At 42.2% G+C, this 21,300-nt stretch overlaps 1 protein-coding gene across 4 annotated transcripts in view; it reads left to right on the top strand.

Annotated features, from left to right (window-relative positions):
- The first annotated feature begins 6,819 nt into the window (after nucleotides 1-6,819).
- Nucleotides 6,820-21,300, top strand: part of CEP41 (centrosomal protein 41) — a 47,870-nt gene continuing 33,389 nt past the window's right edge. For 2 of the 4 annotated variants that reach the window (XM_061165804.1, XM_061165803.1), the window contains exon 1: nucleotides 6,820-6,940. In XM_061165804.1, the coding sequence (XP_061021787.1) occupies nucleotides 6,908-6,940 (33 nt within the window). In that variant the 5' untranslated portion in view covers nucleotides 6,820-6,907. The remainder of the gene's footprint in view (nucleotides 6,941-21,300) is intronic. The other 2 variants (XM_061165806.1, XM_061165805.1) reach the window with 1 other exon arrangement.

The raw sequence follows: 21,300 nt of genomic DNA, 5'->3' as shown, positions 1-21,300 counted from the left end.
ACAAAGGGACTGAACCCAAGCACTTGCGGTGAAAGCACCAAGTCCTAATCACTGGACTGCCAGGGAATTTCCGTCCTACAGTTTTAAAATTCTCACTTTTGACCCTCCTCCCCCACTTTTTTCTCCTTGTGTTTCATTTTGGATAATTTCTAATGTACTGTCTTCTAGTTATCTAGTCTGCTGATGATTCTATTACAAGAATTCTTGATCTTTGATATTGTATTTTTTATCTCTCACATTTACTTTTTAGAGTTTCCATCTAGCTACAAAATTTCCCATATGTTCGTTCATGTTTTCTGCCTTTTCCACTAGATCTTTAATGTATTAGTCATAGACATGTAGAAGTTTCTATCTGATAGGCCCTTACTGCTGAGATCTGGTTCTGTTGATAGCTCTACCTCTTGATGATAAGCCTTCCCCTCTTTCTTGCTCTCATTTTTTCCTTTTTGTATTGTCACAATTTGTCATCAAATGCTGGACATTATGTGCAGAAGCCAATAGAGATGGAGGCAAATGGTGTTTATGCCTGGAAAGAGTCATGTTTCTTCTGTTAGGCAATTATTATGGTGCTTGAGTTGATCTAGGCAGTAGTTGCTGCTGCTGCTGCTAAGTTGCGTTAGTCATGTCAGACTCTTAGCGACCCCATGGACTGCAGTCTACCAGGCTCCTCCATCCATGGGATTTTCCAGGCAAGAGTACTGGAGTGGGTCGCCAATGCCTTCTCCGAGGCAGTGGTTGAGATGGTTTGAATTTAGTTGTCACTATCATTACCCTTGGGGTACCAGCAAGTGCCGTTACCTTGTGCTTAGTGTGGAGTATGGATGCTGGGGGATTTGCTCTCACAGTCTTGTCTCCACCTCAGCAATAGGCTGCTTGTTACCAGACCATGTTGGAAGCAGGTGGTGGCCCCTGATTCTCCTGGTCCAGTCTCAGATAAGGCCTATGCATCTGCGCCTGGGGAGTGGGACCTTGTTAATGTTCCCACCCTCCTGCCCCACATCTCCCATGAGAGCCAGGCTCTGCCTTGTGTCTTTGGTGGGGTCTGGGCAGGAGAGAGGCATGTGTTTCTCTCCCAGTGGCTGTCTGCCTCTGTTTCATGTTGGTGTAGGTTCTTGGACCCGAGGTGTCCATGATTTCTCCCACCCTCCCCGCACTGTCCCAGGAACAAACAGCTTCTGCTTCTATGCTTCCTCCTGAAGCAATAGATGTCCACTCAGCTCCTGTGAGTGAGAAATGATTTCCTGCCGTCCCCCATCTGCAGATAGATGGTCTTCGCTTCAACCCCTCTCCTGGTGACTCTGTGAGCAAGAGGGTTACTGCCTCTCCTCTTGCGGCTTAAAGCTTTTTTGCTTTAATAAAGAAGAGTTAGATGGTATGGATCCTGGTGGTGGTTTGTGCCTATTCCCAGCAGCAGCCAGTTACCTCTACAAACCTATACCTCCAAGGGGGCTCCCTCTGATCTCCTGTCCTGCCCCCAGTCTTCCGCAGGAGCACCCATTAGCCACCCACGGAGAAGATTTTGCAAGTGAACAGAAACTCTCCTTTTGTCTGGGACTCTGTGCTAGTCAGGGTTCTCCAGAGAAACAAAACCAGTATAAATACATATATTTAAATATATATAAGATTTATTTTCTGTCTCTCAGATATACATGGAGGCTGTCACAATTACAGAGACTGGTAAGTCCAAAATCTGCAGGGTAGGCTGGCAGGCAAAAGCCCCAGAGGAGAGCTGATTCTATAACTCAGATCTAAAAGGCCATTTGCTCACAGAATTCCCATTTCCTCCACGGACCTCAGTCTTTTAAGATCTTCAACTGAATGGATATGGCCCACCCACACATCAAGGGCAATCTGCTTTATTCAAAGCCTATTGATTTAAATGCTATGTTCATTAAAAAACAAAACCAAACCTCTTCAGAAACATCCAGAATAGTGTTTGGCCAAATATCTGGGTATCATGTCTAGTCAAATTGATGCATAAAATTAACAAACACAGGCTCCCAGTTATTCTAAACTGATCTGCTAGGCTAAACTCAGCCTTTAGGAATTGATGAAGATTGTAGCTGATTTTTTCTTACCCACTTCTATGGCCATCACCTTTTCTCCAGTGGTCTGCCAAACATGAAGCAGTCTGTATGTCCTTCCTCTCCACAGTAGAACTTGTCACTTCTTGAAATTTGGTTATTTGGCTACCTTGTGATCTCAGCTCTCTGAAGTATTTAAGAAAACATGACTTTGTAGATTATTCATTTTTTTTTCTTATTGTTAAGATGTGAGTGATGTCCTTTGCTGCTTCCTCCATCCTAAATAGAAGCAGGACTTCCACCAATGTTTGTTTGTTTTTACCTTGGGTATGATCTTGATTATTTAAAAACCAGGAAGGACAGGAATTATATTCACAGAGTCAAGCACAGGGGTTGCAAATTAGTGGCCTGTAGATTTCACATGAGGATCTAGGTTTCTAGATTGTTTTGAGAAATGGGACCATATGACACACTTGAGCCACTTTTACTGGACTTTAAGGGGCACAAGCTCTCCAGATGACCATTGTGCCCAGAGTGACACAGTTAACTCCCAACACTGACTTCTCTATCACCTTGGGGCAGACCATTCTGAGACCCATGTTGGCTGCTCAGAGTCCACTTGGAACTGATTCCATGGCAAAGCATTGTTCTATGCAAATTCCAGAAGCAAAACATGACATATGACAACTAAATGTCCTAGCCTAGTGGTAAAAAAAGGTCTTGGATCTCCCTGGGAGGAAACGCTATAGTGTAGTATATAGTGTAAGAGACTCATGTGGCTCTCAGAAGTGAATACAAAACTGTACATGTGGGAATGCCAATCCCATCAGGTAAGCAACCAGCACGCCAATTTTTTTGTTTCACCAGTGAGCAATGTAGCCAAAGAAATTCTGGGAGGTAGGGATTACTCCCCTGGAAGGGGCTGCATGGATGCTGGAGGTCTTTGGGCCCAGATAAAGCACTTCAACTCAGTCCTAAGCTGGAGAAGAGCAGGGGCCAGCTCTCCAATCAGCAGTTGGTGTATTCCTTCCTGGGCACATTCCACCACCAGGTAGAACAACATCAAATTGTTACCAGAACTGTAGAGACCTCATCCCGGGGGCGGCGAGGTGGGGTGGCTATGGATCGGTGGGTTCACTTCCTCAGGGGCAGTTTCATTTCTAGGGGCTCAGGGAAGGAACCCAGGACTGAACTGGATTGGACGGAATTAGTTCCTTAACATCTGGAAGTGCACATCATTTAGGGAATGAAGGTAAATGAAGCCAAGGAAGGGAGCCAAGGCCCAGATCCCAGAAACATTGTCATGAGACAGGTCTGAGGGGAGGATGCTGGGCTCTGAGCAGGAACCTGGGCTGAGAGCTGGAGATAGAGAGCTAATTGGCATGAGACTGGAGGAGAGGATGGATTTGGCATAAAGGGGTCCAGAAGGTTTTAGCTCAGAGAGGGCCAGTCTGCTTGATACCCAAATACCCATCTAGTTGTTGTGGAGAGGAGGCTAGGTGGAGGGGACTGACCAAGCACAGGAGTACCTAAGACAATAAGTAGCCCTAAACCAGCAACACTTACCTACCTGGGGCTCACATCGACTCTGTAGAGACCAAAAGCTTTTTGGAACATATACAGGGTTAAAAAGAAGACATCCAACAAATGGAAGTTCACAAGAGCACTTCTAACTTCATGAAAAATAAGTTAATCAGTGAAAGTAGGAACTTTTAAAGAAAAGAATCAGAACTTCTTCTCTTACAAACAAAGCTTGAACCTCTTAGCAATCATGACTCTGATTGCAAGGATCTTACTCAAGTGCCTAGAGAGTCTTTTACTGCCAAGAACGGGAGAGTTGTAGCTCTTCAGAGAGCAGAATTACGTAGAATTCAGTTCAGCTCTAAATTGGCCCAGACAAAGACCAGAGACAATTTTCAGCCTGAAGTCAGAATCAAGTTTTTTTTGTTTCTTACAGAGAGAATGGTTTTTATTAAGATATAAAATTAATTCACAGTCCCTGAAGCAGATTTGCAAAACCCACAAAGTTTAAAGAATAAAATAAATAACTGTATTCCATAATCTAGAGATGGTTTACATTTTAAATATTTTTTGGTCAGATTTTTTTGTGTGTGTGAATACCTATGTTTTTCTCCACACAAATCAGGAGTCTATTAACTAAAAAATTGTTTCCAGCTCTTTCCATTTACTCTATCAGGAACAGTTAGTTCTCCATTGCCTTCATTATTCCCTGAAACAAATTTTTTAATGGTTCCATAATATTACTCATTATGGATATGCCATTATTTATTTTAATCATTTTTAAGCTAATGATCAATTAGGTTGTTTCAGTTTTTCATCATTTAAAATAAGATTCCAGTAAACATCTGTGGGTGTAATGTTTGTGCAACTCCCTGATTATTTCCTCAGGAAGAATTCTCAGCATATTAAAATTAGAGGGCTTTTTTGATACCCACTCTTGAATTACTTTTCACTTCTTTGTATTCACACTGACAATGTACAAGCATGCTTGTCTCACAAATCGTTAGCCAACACTTAGCATTTATCATTAAAAAAAGAGAAAACAAAACCTTTTCTATTTGTTAGTCAAAAAATGGGATCTAATTGTTTTACTTTTTATCTTTCCCTACTAGTTAGATATTTCTTCACAGTTTATCAAATGCTTTTCTTCTATGAATTATTATGTTGTGTGATTTACCTACTTTTCATATTGTGGATAAGCATCTTGCTTTAATTTTGAAGCAGTTTTGCTATAGCAGGACCCAAAAAGAAATCCTAAAGAGAAACTCATGATGTTAAAAACTTTTGATTTATAGCTTTAAGCTTTCCAAAAATTCCACTGAGGCAAAATGGAAGGAAATATTAATAGGAGGCTGTTCTAATCTCTCAAGGTGTGGCCCTTGGACCCTGTGCATCAGACTCAGGGGTGGGAGTGAGGAAAGACACATTTAAATTACAGATTCCTACATTTCTACCCCAGACACAAAGAGTCAGCATCTCTGACAACTGGACCTGAGAAGCCACATTTCTGTAATATCTCTGATTGCTTTATATGCAGCCCAAATTTGACAACCACAATGACTGCTGAGGCAAAGAAACCTGATATTCCCATTCCCTCTGCAACAAAAGGGAGCCAACCATACAGAGAAGTGAGTCCAAACACTGATAAATGGAAGTTGAGCTTCCAATTTGGACGGGTCTTGTACTTTCTGTTCTTTTGATTTCTTGACATCCATTGTACTTTAACTTGATTAATGCATTATCACTATTATCTATTCAGTCTCCGAGGCATAAAAATGATAACCATCCTTGATTCCTCCCTATCTCTTGCACTCCTTACCTCTTCTCACGTCTTTAAATCTCTTTTCCTCTTTCTCACAACCCCTTAGTTGAGTCCCTTATTATCTCCCTCTCTGCTTTCCTTTCTCCTGTTTATTCTACCCATAATCTTTATCACCACACCACCCCCACTCTGCACCAGGTAAGCATCTTTCTAAGTTGTAATGTGTCCAGAAGCCTCTGTTTGCTATGCAAAAGCTTCTAAATATCCTCCCACCTTCAATTTTCTGCAGTCTCTAAACTCTTCTTTATTTCAGTGGAGGGGAGAAAAACTGGTATTTGCAAAGAATGGAAGGATTGGAGATAACAAGGAAGTTAAAACTCAGGAGGCATGAACGTGCAAGAAGACAGCTGTGGCCAGTTTAAGATCCTGGAGATCAAGCAGCTCTGAGAAACAAAACGACTGAAGATTTGACCGGAAGGGTGGGTTGCTGAGGAGTCTGAAAGGATAAGGGCATGTCACGCCATGTTGTTGAATGGGTCATCTGCCCAGACCCTGCAACAGCTCAAATGTATGCTATTATTCACAAGCAGAGAGCTAGTGAGTATGAACAGTTCAGGGTAACCTTTCTTCATTCCTGGAAAAACAACTTAAAGCAAAGGACAAAGGGTTACTGTGTTTGTTCCCCCCGTGTAAAAGGAAATAATAATTTTGATGGATTTGGTGGGACATTTTGGAGCCAAGTCAAACTGTGTGTGTGATTGTTTTGTAAAGGTGCTAGGACTTAATTTTCAGATCTGGAATAAGAACAGGTGGTGGCTGATGGCAGGAGTCACAATGGTTTCCATGACAACGGGACTGGGTCTTAGTCATCCTCCCATCCTCCACAAAACCTTCTGCAGCTTTTCTCATAAGGTGCTTATTAAATATTTGTTAAATGAATGAAGAATCACAGAATGATGTGTGTGCTTTGCAATTAAGGCTGCCGTTCTGTTGCTAGTTAAAAGCTTTTAAAGCAACAATAATGCCTGTATTTCCACATGATATTTTGCACAATTTGCAATATTAACTTAACCTGAAAATAAACTAGATTCTCATCCCTACTGAACAACCATTTCCCATAACTATCCTCTATTGTGGAAGTATCCAGATGTTTGGCTAAAAGAGCCTTAAGGGGGGGGGGGGGGGGGGCCTGCGCGGTGTTTGTGCTTCCACCTTAGCTAGAAACACTTGCTTTTTCCACGCTTTCGAGCCCCTCCCCCCTCGAACTCTCCGCAGCCGCCCACGCGCTGTCTGCAGCTTCCCCTCCCCCCGCGTCCCTCATCCCGCGCGGAGGCTAGAGTCTGCAGGCCCAGCCGAGAGCACAAAGAGCCTCGCCAGCCGGCGTACCGCGTTGCCCTTGGCAACCATTGAGCAGCGTCTCACTCTCCCTTGACCCTGCAATGAGAGAGTAAACAGGGCATCCATTGGCTGGCAGGGGAAAGCAGGCCAATCGGAGAAGAGGTTGTAGGGAGGCGGCTGAGCGGGGGTTGTGGGGGTAGGAAGCTAGGGTTAGAGGCTACCGGTGAGGCTAGAACCCCGAGCGTGGTCGGTTGGAGCAAATATGTCTGTCCGGAGGCACATTGGGAATCCTGAGGTGAGGGCCAGGTCTGGATCGGAGACTCGGGGGGGGGGGGGGGGGCGGGGTGCGCCGGAAAAGGCTCCACGTGGGCGGGGAAGAGTAGCCAGCGACTTCCGCCGTCCGGAAGGCGGGAAGCGGCTGCGTGAGGAGGGGTCTGGAGGGGGAGGGAGGCGGGGCGGGTCTACGGGGGGATGAAATGCCTGACCCTTATCCTGCGGCCACAGGCCACCATCCCGCACAGGCTCATTGTGTTTGTCGCCAAAAGGAGCGAAGTGCATGAAGACACAAGTCCCTTCCCTCAGAGGGCTTACAGTCTAAGAACGGCAGCTAAAAAAATAAGTAACATCAGGATGAAGCCTGAAACACTAAAGGAACCAAATCAAAGGAGCCATCATTTCTGATTATGGGGATACAGAAAGAGCAGGAATAAGCAGACTAAGCCAATTGGAAAGGACGCAAAATATGACATAAATTTTACCCCCTCCTCGATTAAGACCTTTTACATACTTGGCAGTTTCACACCCAGTTGCCCTCTGCATATGGGGTCATTTCGCAACAAATGTTTACTGGATTCCTACTGTGCAGGGGGGTGCTATAAATACAAAGAGAATCAGACAAGGCCTGTTTGTCCTTCATTACGTTAAGTCTAGTGACGAAGACTTATAAACAATTTGAGTTCAATGTGGTTGGAGAATAAGATGTTAGAGCAGAGAAGAAAGCTAGGGCTCACCTGAGAGAATGAGAGAAAGGGCCTGGAGATTATCTGGTCTCAGATTACTAGGCAGATGAAGAAACATCCCAGGTAGAGAGGACAGCCGGAGCTAGAGAGGACAGCTGGAGCCAAGTTAAGGAGATGTGAAACATGAGGTAGACAGCGCCTCATAGAGAGGCAGGAGTAAAGTCCGGAAGGGCCTTCTGTGCCTTACAAGTGTAATAAACAGGAGTTGCAGCTTGTTTCATCTCATGATGGATGCCTATGAGCTTTGTTGAGAAAGTTGTAAGGTTGAGTTTAGGCTCTGCAGGGGAGTGCCATGATCCATTATAATGTCTACCATGGATATAGGGGAGGTAGGTGTGAAGAGTAACACTTTGACCAACGCCTGCTGACTGCTGGTCAGAATTTGAAAAGCTTTGTGGTTTTAAGCAGCCCAGTGCCATGAACAGTTGTGCATTTTAGGTGGTGGTTGTAACCACATTGAAGAGAAGGGATTTGAGGAGGCCAGGACTGGGGCTAGGGAGATTGGGGTTAGGTGGTGGTTATGATACAGACCTCAAGTAAGGCTGTGGAACTAGGGTCAGAGAGAAATACTTAGGGGATAAAATAATCATGACTTAATGACTCTGAGAAATGAGAGTGTGATGGATGACTTTGAGCTTGGGCTACTCATTGGTGCTGATGTCATTAATGAGATTAGAAATATGGGAGAAAGAGGAGGAATAGTCTTAGGAGTGTAGGGGTAGAGGAGCAGGGATGTCCTCTACGGTTGCATATTTGTGCCCTGAATAAAGATGCTCAGCTTACTCTTTTGTTTTCATGGAGCACAACTGCCACCAGTTGTTTTCTTAAGAAAGATTGCATAAGAAATAAATATTTTAAATTTATGTCTACAACATTAGGCATATCTAAAAATTTTATTTTACCTTCGTATTTATTTGCCTGAAAGCTTATTTCAGCATGGAATTCTTGGTTAGAAATCATCAGTCTTTTGGAAACATTGCAAGGTGGTCTCATAGCATTCACTTTTTGTTGTGGAGATGTTACACCATTCTGTTCCTTTGTATGCCACTTGAATGTTCCTTTCTGGAAGCTTATAGAATCTTCTCTTTGTCACCAGCATTATGATGTTTTACAAAGATATTTCTTGATAGATGTTTGTTCTCATTTTTTGGGGGGAGAGGTACCAGAAACTCATCTTTCTATTCTGTAAACATTTAAACAAATTGTTGTTGACTCTCGTCCTCCATTTTCTCCATCCTCTCTTTCTTGAATTCATTATTCTGATGTTGCTTCTATGTGACTGGTTCCCTAATTTTCTTAAATTTTATCTCCTATTTTCCACATCTTTTGTTTTTTTGTTCTCTTTGGAAGATGTAACTTTATTCTCCAATCTTTCTATTGAGTTTTTAATTTCTGCCATCATGTTAATTCTTAAGAACTCTGATTTGGACTCTAGTGTCCTTTTAAAAAAACCTTTATTTTTTAATAAATTCACCGGAAGTTTCCAAAATAGTACAAAGTGACCCCATGTACCCTTTACCCAGTTTCCCTCAATGATTATATTTTATGTAAATATAGTACAATATGAAAAGCAGAAATTTGACATTTGTATAACATGTGTGTAGTTTGGAGCTATTTTATCACATGTGTAGATTTAATATAATCAAGATTTGCATGAGTGTTGATTTACAATCAATATAGAGAACTATTCCATCGCCACAAATCTCTCCCTCAAGCTACTCGTTGCTAGTCACACCCACTTTCCTCCTCACCATCCTAACCCCTGGCAACCATTAAATGGCCTCTTATTTCTGTAATTTTGAAAATGTTACATAAATGGAAATCGTACAGTTTGTGACCTTTTAAGACTGGCTTTTTTCACTCAAAATAGTATTATTAAGACACATTCACGTTGTTGCCTGTAGCAATAGTTCATTCATTTTTATTGCTGATTAGCATTCTGTGGTATGGATATATAGCAGTTTGTTTAACCATTAAACTGTTGTAGGATATTTTGGTTGTTTTCTATTTGGTCAACAAACAGAGATATGAACTTTGGGGTACAGTTCTTTGTGTGGATGTTAATTTTCATTTCTCTGGCATAGATGCTCAAGAGTGCAGTTGCTGGGTGGTATGGTAAGCTTATATTAGGTGTGTTTCTTTTTAAAATATTTATGTGGCTGTGCAAGGTCTTTGTTGCGGCCTGTGGGATGCAGGATCTTTTAGTTTCGGCATTCAAACTCCTAGTTGCAGTATGTGGAATCTAGTTCCCTGACCAAGGATCAAACCCTGCATTGGGAGCACAGAGTCTTAGTCACTGAACCACTGGGAAGTCCCATATATTAAGTTTTGTAAGAAACTGCCAAACCAGTTTTCCAGAGCTGGTATAGCCTTTTGCATTCCCAGCCCTAGTGTATGAGAAATCCATTGTTTTTACATTCTTGGCAACATTGAGTATTACACACATTTTAAAATTTTAGTTGTTTTAATAGGTGTGTAGTGATATCTCCTCATGGTTTTAATTTACGTTTTCCTAACTGATCCTGGGGCTTCCCAGATGGCTGAGTGGTAAAGAATTCACCTGCCAATGCAGGAGATGCAGGTTTGATCCCTGGATGGGGAAGATACCCTGAAGTAAGAATTAGCAACCCTCTCCAGTATTCTTGTCTGGGAAATCCCATGGACAGAGGAGCCTGGCAGACTACAGTCCATAGGGTTGGAAAAAGTTGGACACAACTTAGCGACTAAACAACAACAGTATTTTCACAGAGTTGTGCAGTCATCACAAAAATCAATTTCAGAGCATTTTTGTCACCCCCAAAAGAAATTTTGTAACCTCTAGCTATCAATCCTCAATCCTCTCCTGTCTGTTTCTTTCTCTCTGGCTTTGCCTGTTCTCTACATTTCATGTAAATTGAATTATGCAAAATGTCTTATGTGACTGGCATCTTTCATAATGTTTTAAAAGTTCATGCATGTTGTATTGTGCTTTGATATTTCATTCCTTTTTATTACTGAGTAATATTCCTTTGCATGGATATGCCACTTTTTTATGCATTCTTTTATTGATGGACATTTTCGTTGTTTCCATTTTAGGGCTATTATGAATGATGCTACTATGTGTATTCATACAGGCATACTTTGTTTTATTGCGTTTAGTAGATACTTCATTTTCAGAAATTGAAGGTTTGTGTAATTCTGTATCAAGCAAGTCTTTTGGCATCATTTTCCCAACAGCATTTGCTCACTTCGTGTCTCTGTGTCATATTTTGGCAATTATCACAATTATTTCAAACTGTTTATTAATGTTTGTTATGATGATCTGTGATCTTTGAGTTACTACTACAACTTGCTTAAAGCTCAGATGATGGTTAGCATATTTTAGCAAAAATGTATTTTTTAATTAAGATATATACATTTTAAAGACATAATTCTTTTGTACACTTAATGTTGTTGTTCAGTCGTGTCCGACTCTTTTCAACCCCATGGATTGTAGCCCTCCAGGCTCCTCTGTCCATGGAATTCTACAGGCAAGAATACTGGAGTGGGTAGTCATTCTCTTTTCCAGGAGATCTTCCCAACCCAGGGATTAAACCCGCTTTTCCTCCATTGTAGACAGATTCTGTACCATCTGAGCCACCAGGGAAGCCTGAAAGTAGAAGCCTAGTTGAGTTGATGGAGAAAGTAAAGTTAGGGGCTAAATTTCAACATGAGTATACATCAGTCACTTAATACTATTTGCAGTGATCATAGCCTTTCCCTGTGTCTGGAAACCACCCTGCCCCAAGTCCAGAAACCCTTTTCAAGAAATAACTCTATGGATAGGTGCTGTGGTGGGGGAGGGGCAGTCACCCAGTGGCACAGAGGGAGAAGGTTTTGTAGATCCAGTAGCTTCTCATTCAGATTTCAACCAATTTTGCTTATTTCAGCCCTTTTACTTCTGGAGCTGCCTGGAGCTGTCAATTCGTGGACCTATTAAGAATTTTTCTTGGCTTTCGCTTCAATTATCTTGAGTCTATCAAGTAATTTTCACTTGTTGATGGGCTTCCTAGACTTTTGAAAACACATGTTATCATTTCTCCTACACTCTCTCTCTTTTGGAGGCTTTATGTCCTTAAAATAGTATCCTTTTAATGAGGTTTTTACTGAGGTTTTGGAAGGAAGTGCATTTGTTCAATATGCTATCTTCACCCAGTAGGTCATGATCTATAATCATGATCTATATAATTATTTGCTTGTCTATTTCTGGCACATCTACAAGAAGATAAGATAGGGATCTTGTCTGTACTATGCCACTTCCTGGCACACAATTGTTCTTTAAATATTTGTTAAATGAGTAAATGAGTACATCTCAGCTGGGAGAAGAAGTCAAGGCTAAAGTTCACTATTTGGAAATTAGAAGTATGTAAATGGAATTAAAGCTAAATGGTCCACAGAGAACTTATAGATTAAGAAGATGGAATCCTAGGGAAGACAGTGTTTAAATGGCTAAGAGAAGGATCCATGAGTCATTGGAGAATCAAGAGAGAGAGCTATTATTGAAGTCAAGTGAAAACTGAAGACAGTGGGACTATATAACACTGTGCAGAAAGGTCATGTAAGTTAGAGGCTGAAAAGTAGCTGTTATATTTAGCAGTTAGGGAATCTCTGACATTGGCTAGCTCCTCCCAGGAACCACAGTAGAATGATGCGGACAGGGGCCACATTGCAACGGATGGAAGAGTAAGATGCAGTTACTTAGTGTAAAAAAAAAAAAAAAAAACAAAACCAAGGAGCATAGCTAGAGGGACTTCCCTGGCAGGCCAGGGGTTAAGATTCTGCACTTCAGCTGCAAGGTTCAGTCCTGCATTCTGCACAGGTTCAATCCCTGGTCAGGGAATGAAGATCCCACATGCTGCACGGCACAGCCAAAAATAAATAAATAAAACGAGGTTAGCTGGAAAGTAAAAAGGGTGAGATGGCATTCCAATTATATGTTGGTTTGACATGGGTTTTCTCAGTATTTAGTGGCTTAGAACAACAACAAACTGAAGAAGGTGGGATCATGACCTATTGGGTGAAGACAGCATGTTGAGCAAATGCACTTCCTTCCAAAACCTCAGTAAAAACCTCATTAAAAGGATACTATTTTAAGGACATAAAGCCCCCGAAAGAGAGAGAATGTGTAGGAGATGTGATAACTTGACATTATTATTGATCAAGTTCTAGAGGTTGACTAGGCTCAACTTGGCAATTACTTGGGCTCTCTCATGTGGTTTTGCAGAGAGACAGAAACTGGGTCTAAAGTTATCGTGAAGGCTTTTTCACATCAGATTGCTGATATAGTCTGTTGCTAGGACCTCAGCTGGTGCTGTCAGCCACACCACCTACAAATGACCTTTTCCATATGACTTGGCCTTCCCTGTAGTGTGAGCTGGATCTCAAGAACAAGTGTCTCAAAAGAACCAGGTGGAAGTTGTATTATCTTTTATGATCCAGCCTCAGAAGTCCTGTGGCATCACCTCCATCAGTCACATGCCCATCCAGATTCAAGGGGAAAGAACATAGGCCCCCACCCCTCATTGGGAGGAGTGTCAGCATCACAGCAAAAGTGGGTTGGGAAATCCTGTTGTGGCCATCTTGAAAAATACAGTCTACCACAGGTGGTAGCTGCTGGCAGAGTAAGGGCTGCTGCACATGCAACGTGGGTCAAGGCTGGTGTTTTAGATCAGCAGAATTGGACCAGATTAAAACTTCCATTAAAAAAAAAAAACTCTTTTAAAATTGACACGTAGTGCCTTCATTTTATTGACTTTCTCTTTATGCAAATAAGATAAGTAGATAAATTCTGAACAAAATATGTAATGGAATTTTTTTTTTAGTGCTTAATTGTAAATCATACATTGTCATTTTAATGTGAACAACCTTGTGAATTTCATTTGAAAAGAAGTGGGAAGTCAGAAAAGCTTATTCGTTTTTGAATGACCTGTGATTCAATCTCCCTCATTTTTTTTTAGTGATTTTCCTGCAGAAAAATCCCCACTGTTGACATCTCATTCTTCTCCCTTCTTCTCCAACATCCATGTATTCACAAATACATGGTCTTACCTTGCATGTAATAGTGATCTGCCAAAATACTCCTTTGATTGTGTGGCTCATATTTCAGTGTTTCTGGTATCTTCCATCATCTTCAGGGCTAGTCCAGACCCTCAGACCTTGCTATTATAAATTCACGGGTTTCCACCTGGTGCTTCTGTACCCATGTCCAACCTTACAACATAGGATTCTATATACCTGTGATTCTTAACCATTTGGTGATAGACCCCTTTGAAAATCTGGTGAAAATCAAGGACCCTTCCCCTAGAAAAATGTACATACACTCAAAGTTTTTGCATACAGATTCATGGGACTCATGGACCTCCTAAGTTCCATCCATGGACCCCATATTCAGAACCGCTGCCTGAATGAGGCTGTGCAGTAGAATAAGAGTTCAAGCTCTAGAGCCAGACTGTCCAGTTTAATTACAGGTTCTATCACTCTTAGCAGCTAACCTCAGAAAGTCACTCCACCTCTCTATTCCCGTTTCCTAATATGTAGAATGAGGGTAACACTAATATCTACTTTATTGGTTGTGAGGATTAAAGGAGATAATGGAGAGAAATGCTTAGCTGAGTGCCTGACAATACAGTTAAGTGCTCAGTAAATGTTAGCAGCGATTACCTTTATTGTTGTTGGGTCTTCTCCATCTAATAGAACAGTTTGCTGTTCTTTCAGCATGCTTTTGGGGCTTCCCAGGTGGTGCTAGTAGTAAAGAACCCACCTGCCAATGCAGAAAACATAAAAGACTAGGGTTTGATCCCTATGTCAGGAAGATCCCCTGGAGGAGGGCATTGCAATGCACTCCAGTATTCTTGCCTGGACAATCCCACAGAAGTGCTTGGTGGGCCACAGTCCATAGGGTTGCAAAGAATCGGACACGACTGAAGTGACTTAGCACTCATGCAAACATGCTTCTAAAGTGTCCTTGCTATTATAATTTTTTCCACTTAGAATACTTTTTCCATCCCTTTCCCCCATCTTGTTATCCATAGAAGTTCAACCCTTGAAATACAGCTCCAGTACAGTTTCTTCCATGCAGTCTCCCTTATCATCCCCAGTGTGAGAGCTCTGTCTGGTCCAGGTTCCTCGAGCCCTTGACGTCAGTGCTGCCCACGGGGCACTAGCACTCACACTGCATGTGGCTCAGGTCTCAGGACCATCTCCGTGCATCTGGCAGTACTTATTACTCTCACGCTGGTGCAAGGCCCTGTACCAGGTACAGAGGTGGAGCCTGTGTCCCAAGTGCAGGCAGTGAGGGGTGTAAATGGTACAAGTGCTGTGACAGTCTAGGCAGGGAAGAGATTTCTGTCTGACTGCACTCCCCAGAGGAGGAATCTTCCTGGAAGATGTGCTTGTGCTGGATCTTGAAAGCTGACTAGAAGTTAAAGAGCACAGATAGGCAGGTAGATGGGGAGGGTATTTTTTGTTTTTGTTTTTGACCCTCCCTAGAGAGGAAAAGAAACTAAAACGCTTACTCCTTGGAAGGAAACTTATGATCAACCTAGATAGCATATTAAAAAGCAGAGACATTACTTTGCCAACAAAGGTCCATTTGGTCAAGGCTATGGTTTTTCCAGTGGTCATGTATGGGTGTGAGAGTTGGACTGTGAGGAAAGCTGAGCACCAAAAAATTGATGCTTTTGAACTATGGTGTTGGAGAAGACTCTTGAGAGTCCCTTGGACTGCAAAGAGATCCAACCAGTCCATCCTAAAGGAGATCAGCCCTGGGTGTTCATTGGAAGGACTGAGATTGAAGCTGAAAGTCCAATACTTTGGCCACCTCATGCGAAGAGTTGACTCATCAGAAAAGACCCTGATGCTGGGAGGAATTGGGGGCAGGAGGAGAAGGGGACGACAGATGGCTGGATGGCATCACTGACTCGATGGGCAAGAGTTTGAGTAAACTCTGGGAGTTGGTGATGGACAGGGAGGCCTGGTGTGCTGCGATTCATGGGGTTGCAGAGTCAGACACGATTGAGCAACTGAACTGAGAGATATAAGCCCTCAAAGGGCCTCTGACACTTTTGGTTGCTTTCAAAGAGCCTGTGCTAATACCACAAACATGAACTTTCTCAACTTTCTCCCTCTTCCCTCCCATTGAACTTCATCATGACAACCTATCTTATTTCATTATTTATTGGCTGCACCACACGGCCTGTGGGATCCTTCCCCCACTCCCCCCCCGACCAGGGATCAAACCCACCCCCCTGCATTGAAAGCATGGAGTCTTAACCACTGGACCACCAGGGAAGTCCCCTTATTTCATTATCTTAAATATATTTCCAAAGCTGCACGTTCCGCCTGGGCTCTGGGCCTCATCTTCTCCTACTCCCTTGTTTTCATAACTGCTTGCCTCATTTTCAGCCTTTTATTCAGCCAATTTGCTTACAAACATCCTCGAACCTCTCCTTTCTTCAAACAACAAAAGCTATTCCTTAGCAACTCTGAAGGGGAAAAAAAGAAAGACCCAACTGGCTACTATCCTCCCTTCTCATACACTTAACTTGCTTTTTTGCTTTTCTTGGTGTCAGTTTACCGTAACGGCATCCACCAGGGTCATCAACCACTGTTGGTTTGTTCAGTCCAAATTCACTTTTCTGTTTTATCTTCCTTGAACTGCATTCTTGTTCAGATGTTTATATTTGACCTCCTGTTCTCTGACTTGACAGCATCAATCACTGTTGACCATTCCCTTCTTCCTGAAACTCTTCTTTAATTCTCATGACCCACTTTCTTCTGGCCTCTTACAAGTTTCACCCACAGTGGTTTTCTCCACCTGACCATAAACGTTGCAGACTTTTTCCCTCAGCCTGTACACTCTCCAGTGGTGATTCTGTCATTCCCATGGCTTCCCCTGCTGCCTGCATGCTGACAACCCCCAAATCTTGTTTTTTTCTAGTTCAGAAATCTCTCTTGATCTGCAGAGCCCCTAGATATCTAGTTTATCACTTCTGTTTTGGATAACCCACAGATACCTCATATTCAAAATGCCCCAAACAGAATACATGATGTTTTCCAATATATGCTTCCTTCTTAAGTCCTTTTTTAGGGGAATGGTATCGCTCTCCTTTGGGCTTGCCAGATGCTGCAGTGGAAAAGAATCTGCCTGCCACTGCAGGAGACACAAGAGACACAGGTTCAGTCCCTGAGTCGGGAAGGTCCTTTAGAGGAGGAAATGACAACACATTCCAGTATTCTTGCCTGGAAAATTCCATGGACAAAGGAGCCTGGCAGGCTACCATCCATGGGTCACGAAGATCTGGACACGACTGAGCAACTGAACGACAGTGATAATCACTGCCCTTCCCCTGTTATACTGGTAGTTTTAAAGATTTTATATCTTAAAGACTTTTTAAAACTGTCTGCCTCTCAACTTTACTGCCACTTTCTTAGGGCCACACGTTCTCTGAGCACAAGCTCTTACGTGATCCTTGTGCCTCCACTCTTGACTATGATCCTATTAGTTCTCCAGGGTGCTGCCAGAGTGAGCTTCCTAAAATGGAAATAGGATCCCACCCCTTCTCCCTAAACCTTCTTCAGTTACTCCCATCATCAACACCACGTTTCCTCAATTTAAGCACGATCGACATTTGGAGCCGGCTAATTCTTTCTGGGGGTTGGGGGGGCTCCTCCTGTCATTGTAGGATATTTAACAGCATCCTTGGCCTCTACTTACTAGATGTTGGAGACTTACCACCACCCAGTCCAGACACTGACAAATATCCCTGTGAGTTGGGGGGAGCAAAATGGCCCCTTTTGATCTACAGGATCCACAGTGATCTACAGAATAAACTCTCGGTTTCTCAGCATGGGTACGAGGCCCTTTGTGCTCTGCTCCCGCCTGCTCCTCTAGCTCCACTTGACCCCATACTGCCCGTAGTCCTGCAGGCCTGACAGTTACCAGGAACCCTGCAGCTCCCACCCACTACTTGTTCAGCTTGACTAACTTCCTCAGCCCTCAGGTTTCAGCTCAGAAATCACCCCTCAGGAAGTAGTTCCAATCTTAACACACATCCCCTGCTTCCCTCTGCTTGTTCATCATGCAGTGTGACATCTGCTCGCTTGTCTCACTTCCCAGCATCAGTGAGAGCTGGATGGCAAGGACTGTGTTTTGTTACCTCTGTGTCCTCAGCATGGTGGCTTACTCCTAGTAGGCACCCAGTAAATGTCGACCGAATGAATGGTTGGTGCTCAATAAGCCTTTGTTGAATGAATGAATAGTCCTCCTTGAAACAGCTGCTTTTCTCAGCTCTTTCACTTTCCACCATTCCATCCTGTTTATGTAATTGAAAAAAAGAAGCTAGTTGGTCAGTAGGTCAAGAAACAGTCACCCTGAAAGCAAGGATTTTAAGGGGAAAAAAGTCTGGCAGTTCCATAAACTCTGTATTCTGCATACGATAGAACACAAAAGTTTTACGTTATGGTTGGTACCAGAAAGTCAGGAACAAGGATTTGGACCAAAATGGGAAAATGGGCAAGAAACACTACATTTTTGTCCTGTAGCATATGGATTTCTCATTAGTCTATGTAAGGGAAAACCGGGGGCGGGAAGGGCTCAGCCGTTGCAGCTGTCCACACTCTCTCCCCCCATCACTCTGCTGCCACCACACCTGGTCCCCAGAGACACCGTCACTTCTTAGCTATGTTGGCTGAGGTATGGACAAATCCCCCTGGTTCAGCAGAGACTGGCCTGGAATCTTTCAAAAGAAGCTTTGCTAGGAAACTAGTGGGAAAAACAAAAGTAAAAACAGGAAACAGTATATAGAAACTATAAAAATACGGAGTGTGAAGGGACAAAAGAAAGGGAAAGACAGAAAAAAGAAAATCCCTTAGCCTGAGATAACTAAATTCTAGTTTTAGCTTTCCTTGACTTAATTTAACATGCACATATTTTCCCTGGGTTTTTGTTGTTGTTTCTTTTATTGTTTTGTTTTGCCACAGTATTGTCTCCCTCTGGGGAACTTTTCAGTCTTTGAATATTTTCCATCTCTCGCTTAAGAATCTTCTCTGTCTTCATCTTAGAAGATGATAGAGTCACTTTTTCTTACCGACAACGGGGTTACTGATCAGATGGTGCTTTCCAACCTGTCTCTTAGGATAAAGAAGCTCAGGGCTTCCACCTCTTGAGTACCCATGCCAAGTGTCCGTGACAAAGGTTTTATTTGCCTGGGGTGAAATGAAAAACAGACAATATCAATGAGTTTTTTAATAACACTATAGAGCTGATCTTTTTATTCTAGGATTTTTTCTTTCTTTTTAATATTAAAATAGTAGATGGAAATTGTGAAGTTTTACTTTGTTTTTTTTTATGTCCTTGTCAAAATTAAATGTTGATAATTTTCTGTAGGTATCCCAATTTTTAAAAATTCTTCCTGGTTTCCAAAATCAAAAACTCTGACTAATAGATATTCTGTAAGACATATTTGCCCTATTTTTTTATGCTTTTTGAGTCATTTGAAAAGGTATTTTAATATGTAGATTTGGTTTTCAGTCCTCCCAACAGGGCATGCTGTAATTTAACTATGTTTTCAAGGGCAAATGATACAAGTTTTAAAATCCAATGTTCTCTTCTAAGAAATTAAATAGTTGCTGTAATATAATCCTCACAATAAAGGACAAAAACTGTATGGACCTAATAGAAGCAGAAGATATTAAGAAAAGGTGACATGAATACACAGAAGAACTATACAAAAAAGATCTTAATGATTCAGATAACCACAGCAGTGTGATCACTCACCTAGAGCCAGTCATCTTGGAGTACAAAGTCAAGTGGGCCTTAGGAAGCATCACTGCAAACAAAGCTAGTGGAGGTGATGGAATTCCAACTGAGCTAAAAGATGATGCTGTTAAAGTGCTGCATTCAATATGCCAGCAAATTTGGAAAACTCACCAGTGGCCACAGAATTGGAAAAGGTCAGTTTTCATTCCAATCCCAAAGAAGGGCAATGCCAAAGAATGTTCAAACTACCACACAATTGCACTCATCTCACATGCTAGCAAAGCAATGCTCAAAATTCTCCAAGCTAGGCTTTAATAGTACATGAACCATGAACTTCCAGATGTTCAAGCTGGATTTAGAAAAGGCAGAGGAACCAGAGATCAAATTGCCAACATCCATTGGATCATCGAAAAAGCAAGAGAATACCAGTAAAACGTCTGCTTCTGCTTCATTGACTATGTTAAAGCCACTGACTATGTGGATCACAACAAACTATGGAAAATTCTTAAAGAGATAGGAATACCAGACCACCTGACCTATCTCCTGTGAAACCTGTATGCAGGTCAAGAAGCAACAGTTAGAACTGGATATGTAACAACAGACTGGTTCCAAATTGGGAAAAGAGTACATCAAGGCTATATATTGTCACCTTGCTTATTTAACTTATATGCAGAGTACATTATGAGAAACGTCAGGGTGGATGAAGCACAAGCTGGAATCAAGACTGCCGGGAGAAATATCAACAACCTCACATATGGAGATGACATCACCCTTATGGCAGAAGGTGAAGAGGAACTAAAGAGCCTCTTGATGAAAGTGAAAGAGGAGGGTGAAAAAGCTTAAAAGTCAGCATTCAAAAAATGAAGATCAGGGCATCCAGTCTCATCACTTCATGGCAAATAGATGGGGAAACAATGGAAACAGTGACAGACTTTATTTTCTTGGACTCCAAAATCAGTGCAGATGGTGATTGCAGCCATGAAAATAAAAGACACTTGCTCCTTGGAAGAAAAGCTATGACCAACCTAGACAGTGTATTAAAAAGCAGAGACATTACTTTGCCAACAAAGGTTCATCCAGTCAAAGCTATGGTTTTTCCAGTAGTCATGTATGGATTTGAAAGTTGGACCATAAAGAAGGCCAAGCACTGAAGAATTGATATTTTTGAACTGTGGTGTTTGAAGAAGACTCTTGAGAGTCCCTTGGACTGCAAGGAGACTAACCTAAAGGAAATCAGTCCTGAATATTCATTGGAAGGACTGATGCTGGAGCCAAAGCACCAATACTTTGGCCACCTGATTCAAAGAGCCAACGCGTTAGAAAAGACCCTGATGCTGGGAAAGATTGAAGGTCGGAGGAGAAGGGGTGGTAAGAGGACAAGATGGTTGGATGGCATCACCAACTTGATGGACACAAATTTGAGCAAGCTCCAGGAGATGGTGAAGGATAGGGAAGCCTGGCATGCTGCAGTCCATGGGGTCAGAAAGAATAGGACACAACTCAGCAACTGAACAGCAAACAACAACAAGATCCTCATTCTAGATATTTATTTATTGGTTGAATATCAGTAAATGTGCCCTCCATGTGCTAGGTCCTGGATAAAAACAAATTTGAGTGAGTTATCATTCCTACCCTCAAGGAAATCCTAGACTAGAAAAGAAGGTCAAGGTATAAACAATAGTGCAGGGTTCAGTCCTCTAGTAGCCAGGGAGAAAGTAGCTAATTTCACCCTGGACACCTTTATAGAGGAAGTGAAGTTTTACTCATGGACAAGTTGACAATTTGCTAAGACTGGAAACCTGAGTGAACCTGGTACATTTGGAGAACATTTGGGCAACTTCAACCCAGGAACATGTGGGA

This window comes from Dama dama, chromosome 18 (assembly GCF_033118175.1).
Source record: "Dama dama isolate Ldn47 chromosome 18, ASM3311817v1, whole genome shotgun sequence".
Lineage (NCBI taxonomy): Eukaryota > Metazoa > Chordata > Mammalia > Artiodactyla > Cervidae > Dama > Dama dama.
Note: the sequence above shows the minus strand (reverse complement) of the source record. Positions and strands in the feature narration are given on the sequence as shown.